Source organism: Accipiter gentilis, chromosome 11 (assembly GCF_929443795.1).
Source record: "Accipiter gentilis chromosome 11, bAccGen1.1, whole genome shotgun sequence".
Taxonomy (NCBI): Eukaryota; Metazoa; Chordata; class Aves; order Accipitriformes; family Accipitridae; genus Astur; species Astur gentilis.
Genome location: NC_064890.1, coordinates 18,928,538 through 18,945,032, shown reverse-complemented (window position 1 = coordinate 18,945,032; position 16,495 = coordinate 18,928,538). Strand labels below are relative to the sequence as shown.

The following is a 16,495-nucleotide window of genomic DNA, read 5'->3' as shown; positions in this document are numbered from 1 at the left end:
AGGTAGCAACACAGTTTATAAACTATATGCTTTCAATCCATGCCATAGTGCTTTGAGAATGTGTCAACACTCAGTGATTTCCTTACCCAGCTCAAAAGCATCTTGGAAGCACCCCGGGCAATGTCTCATATACAGCCATTGAGGGTTATCCGCTCCAAAATAGCTGTTATAATCTGAATGGAAGAACCATAAATGATTCAATTGAAATCACTTCTGAAAATGCAACAGAAAATGAACACAGAATAAACTACAACATTAGGGGGTCTAACAGCCCGCACACCTGATGGTTTAGAATTGAAGACTTGGGCGTTTCCCCTTACAACCATCCTACTGTATGTGTAACAGCTACTTTAAGATGCTGAGGACAGTATTCATAGAATTCACCATCACTGATTTTAGAAGACTTTTTTGCATCATTTCAGGTATAAGGTAAGCAAACACATCCAACTGCATCTGACATAACTGAAACTTGGTAAAAGAGTCTCTTTCTCCCCCTCTCTCCTTTTCTGAAAGAGGTTAAGTATTCATATCTTCCCTATAAAGGAGATATAGTATAGTACATAGCACTTACCTAGTTATAGCCTTCCTCGTAAAAATGTGTTAAATAAAAACTTAAAATCTAATGCCACCAAATGTTAGATCCACAGCTTGCTTTGTGGTTTTTTTCCTTTATGAAGAAATAATGCCAGAGAAAAAAAAATATTTATTTTTTTTTTCACAGAAAACTAATGGAATTCTATAAAACCAGAACAAATCGACTCCCAAAACACATGACAATTACTTCTAGAAACAAGGGACTAGCAAAAGACAGTATACTAACTAGAATAATTGTTGTGGTTAAATAGGATATTTTAGGTTTATTTGGAATGCCAACCACATTTTGTATTGTTTTCTTCTCTTTGCCTACATATAACAGATTTTTTTTTTCTTCCATTAGGTTTTATTATTTTTTTTTTCATAATCACTTCAGAACAATATAGAGGAGATATGAGAAGCAGGTGTGTACTTTATGTAGTAAACTGAAATATCAGATACTATGAGCAAGATAGCATCTAATTATATATTAAGTATTGCCTGAGGGATCTGCAAGGAAGAAGTTATTCTGTTGATGTAAACATGTGCAACTGGCATCAATCCTAAAGATATGCCATAGGTATGAAGGTGTTTATCAATAATGTTGTCCCATCAACGTGGATAGAATCAGTGTATGACCAATGACCTCCTACTGTGATAAATAGCTGCAATTTACTTACTTTGCCATAAGGAAAAGGCCTTACCCTTTCCAGATAACATACCCTGCTGCTTCTCATGCAGAAAAACATCCTCAAGAAGCCAGTCATTAAAACATAGTAATGCAACTGTAATAGCTTGAGTAGGTTAACCGTTTTCTTTTCCTTTCCCAGATATACTGCTGAAGATGTGTATATTCCTTTTGACAGACACAACATAGGACAAAAAAATTTTAACAGAAGTTTGACTTTTCCACTGGTCATGGTGCTCATCTTTTTTAATTGGCTGACTATCAGAACTTAGTTTTGCAAACAGGCATCTTTTGTCTTTTTAAACTGATTTTTTTTAAAACTATATTAATCTTTATCATCCCAAGTATTTTTTGTGTGATGCATACAGTGTATCAAAGAGGATTAGTTTGACACAAAATGTAAAATATTTCCTATTTTTTAAGAAGATAAAAGTAATCCTTCAAGTTACATTTTTTTCCTGAATATTTCGGTAGAGAATTTATTGTCACTGCAGTAGCCTACTATGAATTTATATTTGTACAGGAATTTTTTTGTAATGAAGGATTTTACTCAAATGATGCCTAATAAGCAGAAACATGAATAAACTAAGAGTTGAAAAGACATGTTGTTGCATAAAACAACTGAGAGAAAATAATGTTTCATTGTTAATGTTTAACAATGAAACATTATTTTCTCTCAGTTGTTTTATGCTTCCTCTCCTTGACTGTATTGATACTTTTTTATTCAAACCTGCATTGAGTTAGTTATATTACAAGATCTGGAAATCTGATTAAGAATCCCCTAATACAGGTCTTGCATTTACTGACAACTAGAAAGAAGAGATGGCTGTACTGAGTCCTTAGCTAAACCCAGACAACAGGATACATGAGGTTGAGAGCAGCCTGATGGTTGTGAATCCAAGTTAAGATTAGGAGCTGATGGTTGTGGCTCCTTCTGTAATAAGTTTGTACAATGCTGCAATAGTTTACTTTCTTTCTTTCTTTCTTTCTTTCATTTTTAGGTCTTCTGTTCCGAGTAGTGTATGTTATATATGTTTGTAATAGAGGATAATATCAACCTCCTTCAATCCCCAATACTTGTAGAGAGAAAAAAAATGGCAAAGGTCTCTTCTCCTGCATTGTTGGGAAAGTCTAACCATAGTTTAAAAACAATATTCATCTTGAGAAGCCATCATCTTGATAAGCACTTCCACTATCACTCATATGGGGAACTTTATTAAAAGCAATCCTATTCAGTACCTATTCAAACAACAATAGTGGAGGAATGGATTTCACAGCAAACGGCAAATTAGTCACAAGCAATCCTATGAATCCCGGAACAAACGAGGCCTATTTTCCTGTATGTTTACAACCTGTAATTGACTGCAGGCTCTGATTTCCTACAGTTGGATACTTTTTAAGACGATGTTGATCCTCTACATTTAATATGGTAGGACAGGATACGGTATCTGTTCCCACCATTGGGACATTTGTAGGGTCTCTGTCTTCTAATGATCACCTATATTCATGAACCTTTTGAAACTTATGTTTGATGTTCCTGTCTCTCTGAGAAATTTAGTTGACCTCAGCCCCCAAATTAAAAAGTTATACATGGATGAACAAGAGATATCTTGTTTCCTGAGCCTCAAAAACTGCAGAGCCCTCTTCACTGCCCTCAGGGACTGCTCACACTCTTTCAAATCCCTTACTTCCATAATTTGTCTGCTGCCACTAGTTTCTGCAAATAAAAACAAAACAAGCTATAACGAAACAAAACCCTTTATGAAGTCTTTGCAGCACCTATTCCCCTATTCTCACCAACAAGTCCTCACAAAGGCCTTGGGAATATTGGATATTCTTCTCCTCCTTGGTGCTGAGCCCCATATTCAGATTTTAATACTGTACAGCACTCAGCCAGGCAAATTATCAAATCAAATTACAGTGGCTTACCAATTTACCTCCCATCAGCTCTAAAGCAATACCTTGTTAACCTGCTATAACTGTGTTGTGTGTCTGAACTGAACACGTATGAGTGAAGGTTATTTCAGAAAGAAAGGACAAACTGAAAGAGCAGCTTATATCCACAAGGAAAAAAACAGGGTAGACATTTGAGCAAACTGTTTAACTTTAAAGGCAATTAGGCAATGGAATGACTTGCCTGAGGAGGTAGTTTAGACAATGTAATGAGAAGTGCTTAAAATAGAATAAACTATTTGTGAGACAGATACAGATGTAAATAATCCTCCATGTTTTGAACTAGATGAATCAGGAGAGGTCTCTTTTCTATTCAAATGTCTGACTATAAAAATTCTATTCTCTTTCCTTGGGAACAGCTTTCAAACTTATGACTGTTTACACCTGTTCTGAATACTAAAGTGAAACTGCACTCCAAAAGGCAGTTTAACCTCACTGTATCATTATAAAGTAGATTTATTCATAACAAGCATCTGTGAAAAACTTCCAGCAAAAAAGTCCTTAGTCAGGGAGATGCACATTGTTGCAAAAATGGATTGTTTCTCTAAGTGCTTATATGGCCCCATCACTATAGTATCCAAGCGCCTTACAAACATTAATGAATGTATTCTCACAACACTCCTGGGAGATAGAGATAGTATTATTAGCTAATGCACAAAGAGTAGCTTGTCCAAAGTCACACAGAAAGTCTGTGGCACAGCCAAGACTCAAAACTGTGATTTCCTGCCCACTGCTGTAACCATGACTATATTCTCCTGTCCATATACAGCATTTCAAAATATGTTACATATAACCTCAGATCTTCACACAATAAGCCTTTCTGTTCAGCTGTAGATCCAACCGCTGACATAATAAATAAAAATAACTTTGTTTATCGGGAAGCTTCATTACGGCAACAAATTTGCAGGTTACTGAAACAATGACAGTTATATGGGCCACAACTGGTTCTGATATATGAGAGCAGTGAAAAAGAATTCCCTGATCATCACATTCAGAACAGGAGGCATCATATCCAGAACATGATTTTGATACCAAAATATTTTCCTTCAGATAATGTAAAGTGTTACATTATACAGAGAAGTCTGGTTTTGAGAAGGAAAAAAAAAGAAAGAAAAAAAACCCAAAACCAAAAAAACAACGGCTAGCTGTATTCCCTACACAGTTCCTTTTGGATAAACTATTTCTGTAATAAGACATATACAGTCTTTTCAATTTTAATGAGGTCAAATCTGGAGGGACAACTGCAGTAAGTGTATTTACCCCTGAATATTAGAGAACAGAATCTGGCTTATAAAGTTAATATTATAATCATGCAAATAGATTATATTTATAAATATATATGGGTTTACCATTGTTCAGATTCATGTTAATGAATTCAGAGATCTGATCAAATGATAACAGGATTCTTCTGAATCGGGAACACAGCAACTTGTCTTTCATTTTGCCAGGGGTGAAGCATAGGCATTACATTTTTCCTCAAATGCTACACAATTAAAAAAGAGAAAATAGAGGACAACTGCATAAATAATGGAAAAGGATCTGAAGGGGTAGTAGATCACAAAGTGACTAATGATCCAAAAAATACAATATTGTTGCAATGAAGTGACACATAATTTTGGAATTCATTGGCAGAAACAAAAGACAAGGTAAGTAGTGTCTCCTGAATTTCAATCCTGAAGTTCCAATAACAGCACTTTTCTCAGTTTGTGGCTTCATGTTTTAAGAAAGAAGTAGATAAATTAGACCTGGTTTTAATTAGAGGTACCAGTATAGCAAAGGGGATTTACATTAGATGCTAATTGAAAAGAGTCCAGCTATCAGGATAGTTAAATGACGGAGCAGATTATCTTTGATATGGAATCCAAATCTCAACACGTGTTTAAGAACAAGTTAAATAAATATCCATTAGGGGCGATCCTAATTCATATAAGAGGATAGACTAGATTGTGTCCTGAGATCCATTTGTCTAACATATATATTTAATCACTGTACAAATGGTACAAAGTTATTCAGATCACTTATTCTCCAAGAAGCCCTATTCCAGAATCCCTTATTCCCTCCTCTTTCTCTCCCACTCTCCCCACCTCTCTTTCCCTCTTACTCTTTCCCTTTTTCTTTCTTTCTCCCTCCTTCCCCCATCAGCTCGCTCTCTCCCTTTATGTCTTTCTTCCCTCATCCTTTCATCCCTTCCTCTGTTCTTTCTATATGCTTTTAAAGTGACATAACCCTAGTGGGACCGGGAATTCCTGAGGTGTCTACCTTTAGCAACCTTATCATGTTAAGGAATGTCCTATTCTGAGGAACCAGATACCTGTTTCCTATAAGACTACATAAAGATCCAAATTTAGATAAGATGTGATTTAAGTTTCTATCATACCTTCAACTACAGGACCAGAAAACTGCAATGTCTCGGTACTTCTGGGTAATTTTTATTACCATTTTTATTACCATTGCATAATAGAAAAATCATGAAGGTAGACTGTACCTTAGCAAAGTTATCAGATTACAGAAACAGAGACTCTTGCTGTTAAAGAGCTTAGGTGCTCTGTTAGGTTGCAGAAATAGCTTTTAATTTTCTCTGATTCTCCCAAGTCCAGGGCAAGGTTTTTTTGCCTGCTACCGTAAGCTATGTGCTTACATTTGCACATGCAAAAAATCATACTCTGATTCAATATGGTAAGTATAGATCATTCTGTTTCATAAAAGCCAAACGAATGTCACATAAAAGGCAGCAAACTGGTGTCCTGTACCATCAGTTTGTCTCCTTTCATTTCTTTTGAGACTGTTGAAACAGGGACTGGATAGAGATAACTGGAACTGCACTCAAAAGAATAATAGGATTAAATAGTTCCTAGTTCCAGGTGGGATGCAGCGTTTAAACAGTCAAACAGGAGTGGAGGAAATGTTTCTAATGAAGGACTAAAGGAAGACATTAAACTTGGAGCACCCTCTTGGAGATATAATCCCCTCTGGAACGGCTTTGTAAAAATGAGATCAGACCATGCTATATGGTTAGAACAGGTTACTGTATTCTTCATCCTACTTTGCCCCAGAGATATACAGCTGACTGGGAGAAACTATTCAGTTATCTGAAATTGTACAAAAGCCAAAATAGTATCAACTGTATTTTCACTATGAGAAATGGCACTCTGCATACCTGCCACTAGGAAGGAGTATGGTCCCTTATACAACCAATTCCTATTCAGTGGACTACAGTTTATTAGAATAGCTATATTTATGTGGAGTTTAGAAGTCACTGTATAAAGGATTCATTAAAAAAAATGCACTGTTTGGCAACTCCAGAAGTGCACACATGGAGCAAAGTCCTCACTCAAGGAGAAAATGAACCTTCGCCTAGAATGTGGAGGAACCTGCAGGATGCTTTTCAAAAAAATCTGGAAAGAAAGACTACTGAAGATAAAAGCGGGTACCAGAGAGCCCACTTACAAGATGTTAGCAGGGGCCTCTGCTGTGAAGTTTGTGGAGTGCCTGGCCACACACTAATGAAGAAAGCCACAGGAATCCCATACTGGAAACTGAAAGTTAAGCTGCTAAATATGAACATATGGAGCTAGGCAAGCTGTAGGAGTCCCAGCTAGTTGTGATGGTTTAGACAATAGCACTTGTCATTCCTCATAGGAAGATGATATAAAAAAGAAGGAGTCTTAGAACTGCATCAGTTAAAATGGATGGCTTCACTTAAAATGGACGGCTTCACTTAAAATGGACAACCACCATTGACATAACCAGCAAAGGCAATGATGATGACTTAGTGAACAAAAAAATCATGAAGTGTTACTTGACATTTGGTCATGAGCAGCATTGTGCTAATTTTACCAGGAGCTAACAGATAGTCAGCAACATAAGATCTTAGAGAATGGCACAAGCAAAGCAAATTCATTCTCTCCTGTGAAAGGTCTTATTTTCATTGACTGCATTAATAATCTCCAGTCTGGCAAATGAATTCTAAAAGACAGTCAGAAATCTAGTTGTGGGGTGTATTTTTATTGGAGTTGTGGGGGTTTGGGAGGTTTGGTTTTTCTTTTTGGTTGGTTGATTTGGTTTGTCCTGTGTCTGTGCTTGACTACGGGAAAGGACACAGTTTTTCTGACTTCCACTCCAAAACCAAGAGACCAATGAATGGGAAAAATCTGGGGAATTACTGGTAATTATCACACAGAAGCTCAGTGAAAATATCAGACTGCCTCATGTAGCCTCATTTCACTAGGAAAAACAGATAATTTCCTCTAATTTCACAGAATCACAGAATAGTTGAGGTTAGAAGGAACTTCTGGAGATGACCTAGTCAAATGTCCCTGCTCAGAGCAGGGTCAACTGGTGATGCAGGTCACTCAGGACTGTTTCTCTGTCAGGATGTGGATGGCCACAACTTTGGTGAATATCCTGTTCCAATGTTCAATCACCCTTACAGTTAAAAAAAAAAAATAATAATCCTATGTTTAAATGGAATTTCTTGTATTTCAATTTATGCCCATTGTCTCTTGTCCTGTCATAATAATTTAGCCAAAACTTAACTAAAGCTTCAGAAAAATGAAAGAAATCAAAGTTGATAGCAAAACTTTATGTGAGTCAAATTGTTGAGTCTGTCTTGAAAGGAAGGATAATTCATATCACATCTAGTATTAATTTCAGTGAATTTAAAAAAAATTAATTGCACTGTCAGTGATTAAAGAGTCATAATTATGTTCATGAGCAGTAATATATATTTAATGACATAGTTTAGTCTACAGGAAGAAGTACAATAACAAAATAACTGGTGATATTCTCAGGAAAATAATGTCTATCCAGTTGTTTCCATGAAGATGGTGCTACTACGTCTTGTCAGATACACCCTAAGGAAATTAGTAAGTAATTCAGTCACAATATGGGAACACAACTTAAACCCAACAGACATAGAACTATGCATCTTATATTCATGTACTAAGCATACAGACTAAACTATTATGATCCAGTTTTCCACCTGCACCACAGTGGATATGAAACAGCAAATAATTCAAATTGAAGCAAAGAAGCAGGACAAAGAAATAATGCAATAACATGACCCTCCAGTTGCAATACAAGCTACACCATAACAGTAAGTAAATCCAAAGAAATCATATTAAACCTGCACATAACATATATTTAGATGAAGTTTTATTGTAGTCCACCTTTTTTTTCATTATAAGCTGATGGGCTTTGACAAATTAAAATAAATACTGAAGAAATTAAAATACATTCAAAAGAAGAAACTGAGCCCATAGTTCAGTCTGAGAACAGAAAAAAAGTTAGAAATAACTAAAATATTGAAAAAATATGTTATTGGGCTGGTCACCTACTTTCTCAGTTAATTTTGCATTCCTTGTATTTCAGTTATCTTTGGTATATAGGTCCAGTTATATGATCTTGCCTTTTGTGGTTGTATGAAAAGGTTCAGTATGCACAGATAAGAATTTTCATAAAAAGGCAAGTGACATGCATTGGTAGGGAGCTCCTGGGAATAGCTAAACTGGAATAAAATCTTCTGAAAGATAAAGACAACTTAGAAAAGTCTGGTGCCTATCTGCTCCCAAACCTACTGTGAGACCACTTGAGAAACAAGGTGAAGATTGTGAGGCTTTTCTGTCCTACTTACACTAGAAAAATAAACATTTTTAAGCCTGGAATATGCAATAGCTACATTGTTACAGAAAATAGCATATTTAGTTACAGTAAGTATGTATAGTTATAGTATACTTCTTGTATTAAAACACGAGTTGCAGGACCATCTTTAGTTTACCTGTTTCTGATCTTGCCACTATTAAAGTAAGATTACTTTTTTTTTTCTCTTTGACAGAAGTTAATGCTTTGTGTTTAGGAATTTAATAAATCTGTTGCATTCAATATGGTGAGAATGAATGAATGAGATTCATAACATTGAAAGTCTCAAATCACATGACAGGCAACAGTTCACATACATTTCTTACAGTCAGGTAATCGAACTAACTGAAACAGGACCCTTGATCTATATTATTAAGTATGTGCAGTTGACACTGGCTCAGCCATCATGGTTTAAGCCCAGCGGTAACAAAGCACCACGCAGCCGCTTGCTCACTCCTCCCCCCTGGCCCCAGTAGGATGAGGAGGAGAAAATACAAAGAAAAGCATGTGGGCTGAGACAAGGACAGGGAGGGATCACTCACCTATCATGGTCATGGGCAAAAGAGAGGCTCAACTTTGGGGAATAAACAAAATCAATTTAATTTACTACAAATCAAAACAAAACAAGGATATTAGGAAGTAAAACTAAACCTTAAATCATCTTCCCCCACCCCTCCCTTCTTCCTAGGCTTAACTTTAATCCTTATTTTCTCTACCTCAGCCCACCAGCAGCGCAGGGGAACGGGGAATGGGGGTTGGGGTCAGTTTCTCACCCCTTGTCTCTGCCGCTCCTTCCTCCTCAGGGGCAGGACTCCTCACTCCTCCCCTGCTCCACCGTGGGGTCCCTCCCACAGGAGACAGTCCATGAACTTCTCCAACGTGAGTCCTTTCTGCGGGCTGCAGTTCGTCACAAACTTCCCTGGCGTGGGTCCTTCCCACAGGCCGACCTTCAGTCACGCACTGCTCCAGCGCGGGCTTTCCCATGGACTCACGGCCATCTTGGGGGGCCTCCGCTCCCCTGCTCCCCTGCGTGGGCTGGGGGGGGACAGCCTGCCATCTTGTCTCCCCGCGGGCTGCGGGGGCATCAGCCTCCTCCTCCCCTTCCTCACTGCCCTGGTGTCTGCAGAGGGGTTCCTCTCCTCTCCCACCCCGACCCCCTCTCTGCTGCAGGTTCCCCCTCTTCACTCTGTTCAGGTGTTACCGCCGTCGCTGGCGGGCTCGGCCTGGGCCAGAGCCGGGGCCCACACCCAGCCGGGGAAGAACCTTCTGGCAGCTTCTCACAGCAGCCCGCCCCGCTGCCTCTCCCCCGCTACCAAAACCCTGCCACACAAACCCAATACACTCAACATCAAACTAGAGAAGAACCATAAAAAACCATTCCTGTTCAATTGTGACTGGGATCTGTATTGTCCTTGATTTGCATCTTGGTAAAAAGAGAAAGTGATGGCTATAGCTGTCCACAAATTAGGAAAGGGTTGCTTCCTTGGAGTTAGTGATGCAGTCACAAATTTCTGGCAAAGTTACTTCAGCAATTATTCATGGCTATATAATGGCAAGCTTTGAATGACAGCCAGAAGGACTTGGTTCTAACAAATAATAATTTTAAGTGGGGTCTTGCTCTTATTTCTGACATAGGAAATGCTTTCCAACAGAAGAGGGGGACAGAAGCGGTGTTGTTCAGCATAACAGTAGCATGCAATACTAGCCAACACATGTATCTACAGGCCAGCATGGCAAAGGTATTTCTTCCATGGGTTTCCATGTCCACAGAAACGATACTGCAGTCAACTCCACATGAATCCTGGCAATAAGCTAAGAAGATAATATATTCTTGCTCCAAAACTTTATATAGTATTTATCTTACGTGTGCAGTATGAACATGACAAGTACCTGACTCTAAGAAACAGAGATTTTCAAAACACTGACAAAAGCCTGAGCTAAGACCATTAACAGTAAATACTGCTAAAACTGGAGGTTTAAGGCAACATTTTAATGCCAGTGCCATCATGGTCCTGTCTCAAACATAACAATTTGACATCTTGTACATACGGCAGTTCCTGAAGGGCTTATATATTTAAGAGTAACTCTAGATTACGTTCTAACCAACAGGGCTATTTCACCATGGTAATTAGGAAGAATTTTCAAAGTAAATGCTCAGTTTATGGGAATAGTAACTAAACAATGCAAGCATCAGCACTGCTGATTTGTCAGAGAGTTGGAACATATTGTGTACTTGTAGGATTATTCTTTTTTCTGCTTCTTCTCATTCTCCTATTTAATAAACACCTTTTTCCTTATAAAGTGCATCTGACTTAGAACTGTACCTGCAATTGCTAGCAAAACATACAGAGTTTCATCTTTAAAAGCCACAGCTTTCCAGTGGCTGGATAGTCACAGCTATCCAGGAGTGCTCCAACAACATGCATAGCTGAAAATGTTAGATTTCTTCTAAATGTACATCCATTTTATGCTGCTTTTAAAGATGATTTCTTAGATCTCTCTCTGCTTAGCCCAAGGATTTTAAGTGGCTAGAAGATTAATAAAATAGAATTCTGTGAAATCTAATTGAGATCTCAGAGTTCTGTAAGTATATTTCATCATTAAGATTTCTTAAACATACAGCTGGCATTTTGCATAAATGCAAGTTTAGCTCTGTAATGAGTGAATGGCTTTGTTTATTTTTAAATATCAGACAATTGACTGAGTCTGAATTTAGGTAATCTATTACTTTATGGAATGGTTAGGAATTGCAGCATTATTTAAAATTTGGAAAGACAAAGACATGAAACTTTCATTTAGAAGATTATAGTTATGGCACATGGAAAACAACATGCTATTAGAAATATTTCAATAACTAATCCTTTATAAATAGTGATATCAAGAGAACTGCAACTTTCATTCAGGAATTGCAAATATACAAGGCCAAATTTTGTTCTAAAATCTGTTTTTGAATTAGCTCCTGCTGAAGCTTAAGAGAAGGTGGGCCCGTGTACTAAGCAGAGAACCTGGTCACACACGGTGTGATAGCTATTTATTTTAAACACCTTCAGGACAATTTGAGCTCAGACACTGAACAAACTGTAAATCATTTAAGGCCACAGAGAGAGCTAGTAGCAGAGTTAGATTAAAATTCTTTCTGTCCCTGCCCATCAAGACATCATTCCTGGTCATTATTAGATCATTTTCCCTAATTATAATAAAAAAGCCTTCCTTGTCCTTAATAAGCATATCCTCACATTTATATGTGTTAAACTACTGAATTTAGCTTTTATTCACAAGAGTATTTCTCATGTTTATCTCCAGAGTAAAGTTTGTTTGACAGGTTTGTTTGCTTGTCTTCTAAACTGAGAAACATACGTATAGCATATGAAAAGTAAAAAGAGCAATAGAATTTTCAAAGTTCGCTCAAAATGTCAGAGATTAAATTCCTAATGAGTCAACAGGTTAAGGAAAATTAGAGCAAAGTGTTAATTGCATCTTTGTAATTCTTCTGGTTTTGTTTGTTTGTTTGTTTGTTTGTTTCAATTAAAGCTTAATAGTTTGAACTTTTCATCACTGCAGAGTAACATAACAGATTAAAATCATATTGCATGACATCCCAAAACAAGGGATTTGCAGGGAAGCTGAGGGACAATATCACATCATGCTATAAATTAATGCAACAAATTAAAGACAAAAAAGAGAGAGGGAACCAAAGCAAAACAATACCTAATATCTTAGTTTGCTTCCTCTCCTAAGCACTGAAGCAGAAACCTTTATAGAGAGGACTTCATCACAGCCTTCCTAAAGGACAGGTTTGCATGACCTCAGAGGATGTAGTGTATTCCATAAGGAAGAAGAACAGTACAAATAATTGTTTATAATCAATAAGATTTATTATAAATGCACTTTTTAAAACTTTTAACTGATCATTTCTATATGATGATATACCCTTGCACATCCGTTATTATTGAAGCAATCCATGCCATGAGCTGTCCTTTCAGCACCACAACCTACCGCAGCCCTAGCAATGGTTGTACTACTTCAACTCCTCGAATTAACTCCAGCAGTTAATTACCTTATGAAACAAGAAGAGTGTTGCACTAGTTTTCAGACTCTGAAGCTTATATGTTTAAAGACACATGTTAAATTATTCAAAATGAGATCTGAGTTACACATACGTAAAAGTAGTCATTTACAATGAGCTAGAAACACTGATAATTTTATAAACCACTGTTTTTATAGGAGACAACAAAGAAATTCCTTTAAGACTATCTATTTGTTAAATCTATATGTGTTTGAAAATCCTGTCAGAGTTTCAAAGCAAGAACTCATTTCAGCTCAACAACTGAGCATGCATAATAAAATACCTTTAAACAGCCAACTAATTACACCAAATCCCACATTATAAAAATTCATTGTTTATATAAGTGAAAAGTGTAGATGGTGTTTTCCTTCCAAAACTTTACGTGTCTATGGGACAGAAAATTCCTTTTCTGTAAGCACTAATAAGACCATCTGTAACAACATCTTTGACATGCTGCAGGACCGTGGTTCTTAGTGAATAGAAGAAAAAGGAAAAAATACTCTTAGACAGTAAATATACTACCTTTTTGTTTTCTTCTTCTTTTTTTTTTTTTTTTTTTTTGGGGGGGGGGGGGTCAACTATGCACATACATGACAAGAAGAGATTAAAAAGTCCAGGTTTAAAACCAGTGCTAACTATGCATTAAGACTCTATCTTGACCATAGAAATAGTTCCAAAGTTATTGCCTTCTTCTGTTGAATGTTTGTGCCTATAAACACTCCTGCAAATTTCAGATAAAACTGAAGTATAGTAGTTAGGAAGAAATTATGTTTACTCCCTGTTGATATAACAGAGATTCTTCATGCCGGAAAGTTCAGAACTCCACCTTGTGGTGATAATTTTAACTATATGTTGAAAACAACTGGGGAGACTAAAAGGAACACTGAGATGCAAACAGGGAAATAAAGAGAAATTCAGGTCTGAACTACGGTGAATAAATTCTGTGGAAATTCATTTGGAAAAGCATGCAAATTCACTTAAGAAATCTGAGATAAACCAACACCATAGAATGTTTTATTTATTTTGGGGATGAATTTGCAGAACAATGTAATGCATAATATTCACTGTGAAGATAGATAGGCTTCCATTACTGCTCAAAGTTAGCACATACCTATATTTACTGTGACCACTCTATGGGTTCCTTTAGCTTTCTTCTAGCAAAAAATGCTAAACATTCTGCTGGACTTGAATTGTTTAAGGAAATGCAGACTGACCATCTCCCACCACAGACCACAATAAATAGCAGATAAACAACAATACAAATTCCATCATTCAGTGTTCCTCTATGAAAAGCAAATACTCTGCTAGTAAATATCCATCCCCTTTTATTACTAAAACAATATGAAGGGAACAGAGGATCTAAGGCCCTGGAAATTTTCTCCAACTTAAAATAAAATGATCATAAAATCAGGCTGATGCATAGAAGCTGAAAAATGCATATACATATATAAAAGAAGTCTCAGACACCACCATTTTCTTTCCATGGTTATGAAAAAAAAGGCAAAAAAATTGACATTTTCACTTATGATGTGGTATTCTAATTTTTAATTAGACTATAGAATAGGAGGTTTAAGGGTGTCAAGTTGACTGCGCAAGTTAATGTGGCCAATTCCTACAATTCTATAGATGCACTGATTGATTTGTTTGTTTATTTTGGGGCAAGCACAACAGATTTTGGGGCTCCCTTCCTTTCACTATACTGCCAAGTTGTAATTGAGCATCATATGCTCCACTGCTAATGGGTCTTTGCAGAAAACATAAATTGAATTAGCTCAGTTATTAAAAAAATAAACCAAAATACTACAAAGTTGTCTACTAATACTGTTTCGTTTGATTGTTTACAGTATTAGTTTAATGAATTAATTTACATGGAAGAATCACTATCTTGCCACCAAAAGTCTTTTTCTGAAGAAAAGGCCACTATTTGAATCTCTCCAGTCACAGAAATGCTCAAGGTAAAAAACAATTAATCTACCCTGCCAGGGATCCTCAGCTTTTCAGTGTAAGTAGCAAACCCCCATTCCTGGTCAGACATGCCTTCGTTACTGGAAGTACCAGTGTGTTGCAAGAGATATGAATAGTTTTATATATCATCACATACAAATGGAAGGAGGAGACATCATTAACTATTCATTTGTGTGCATGTCTAAGCCCTCATACACCATAAGGAGTCGCCTGCAGAAGGAGGATACAGATAGCAAAGGAAAGACACTCTGCCAATCTTCTTACAGAAGACCTTAGAAATAAAGTCTTAAAAAAAGTCTTCCTGTGTTTACTGCACATCAATTCATTGCCCCCTAACAGCTCACACTAAAAACAATGTCTGCACGCAAGTACTGTGCACCCCTGGAGTAGCTATTATTTCAGAAGACCACTGTGTAAAGCTTAAAAAACAAGGACCAAATCTTTTCCTCTAATAAATTAGTTCATACTTGTCCCTGAAATATACCCTCATGGAGCACCATGTGAATAGATTCTTTAAAATGAATCCATTACTATAAATAAATGTACACAAATCAAACATACAACCCACATATACACCGGTACATATCTATTCTGACATGAAACTAGTAGCAAAAGCAATAAATAGCTTGCTTACAAGGGTTGCATACAATTATAAACAGTCAGGTCATGATAGAAAGAAAGTTATATCCACCAAAGGAGAGTCAAATGTATAGAGCAGCTATAAAGAATAGTAAGCTTTTATTAGTTTTTAGCATGGCTGCCTCTTAATGAAATGTTGCTACCATTATTCTGTGCTGCACAAACAAAGCAACAAGAATGAAGGCCTGCCAAACAAATGCACACAATTGCAGCAGAACTCTGCAAGACAATAAAGGTTTTAGTAGAAGGAATTAAATACTTTTCTTATCTTCCTTTTGTTCCTATAATGACCAATGCACCCTACCTTGAAGCAGCTCATTTAAAATTGAGCTCAGTGTTATTGAATTATTCAGAATTACTGAAACATAATAGACATTAGGCAAAATTGGCAGGCACAAAAGCACATCATACCAACACTTCTCCAAACCCCAATCATGTAAATTTTCACTTTTATGTACATCAGTTACCAGGGTTATAAAAGGTTTCTTAGAGCCCCTCTCCTTTCAGTCTCATCTTTTCTCCAGCAAGAAGCCTCCCTCTCTCTGTTGCCCTCAGATTCCTACTGCTAACCTGCCCACAGAGCTCTCCTCACAACAGCAAAGTAGACAGAAGTTTCCTTTGGGACTTCCACATGTCTGTATCTTATTTTCTGAATTTTCAAGTTCAAAAATCACCAGATACCCATGTACCTTTTCTGCCTTTTATGCGGCATTCTCTCTGGTGGTAGAGAATAGCAAGTAATGCCCTATACTGGGTTATTACCTTCTTGGCTGTGACGGCTTTACATAGCTTGTAAACGTATTATTTTTGTTTCAGTATTTCAAATGCCACTCTTAAGGATGGTTTATGTATGCACTGTGTCTGTGACAGTACTTACTTTTTATTACAATTTTTATGATACAATGAGTTCTAGAGAGGGAATCAATCCACTGGCAATAATTTAGGGCCAATTTCTAGGTGAGAAATTCTTTTCT

General features: G+C 36.9%; 1 protein-coding gene across 4 annotated transcripts in view; it reads right to left on the bottom strand.

Moving 5' to 3' along the window:
* The window catches only part of TAFA5 (TAFA chemokine like family member 5), a 436,718-nt gene that overhangs the window by 332,258 nt on the left and 87,965 nt on the right, over nt 1-16,495 (bottom strand). For 3 of the 4 annotated variants that reach the window (XR_007507670.1, XR_007507671.1, XM_049814130.1), the window contains exon 2: nt 87-173. The exons of the other annotated variant lie outside the window; for it this stretch is intronic. Coding sequence is in view for 1 of the 3 variants with exons in the window: in XM_049814130.1 (XP_049670087.1) it covers nt 87-173 (87 nt within the window). In the remaining 2 variants the exon portion in view is untranslated. The remainder of the gene's footprint in view (nt 1-86; nt 174-16,495) is intronic. 4 annotated transcript variants of the gene reach the window in all.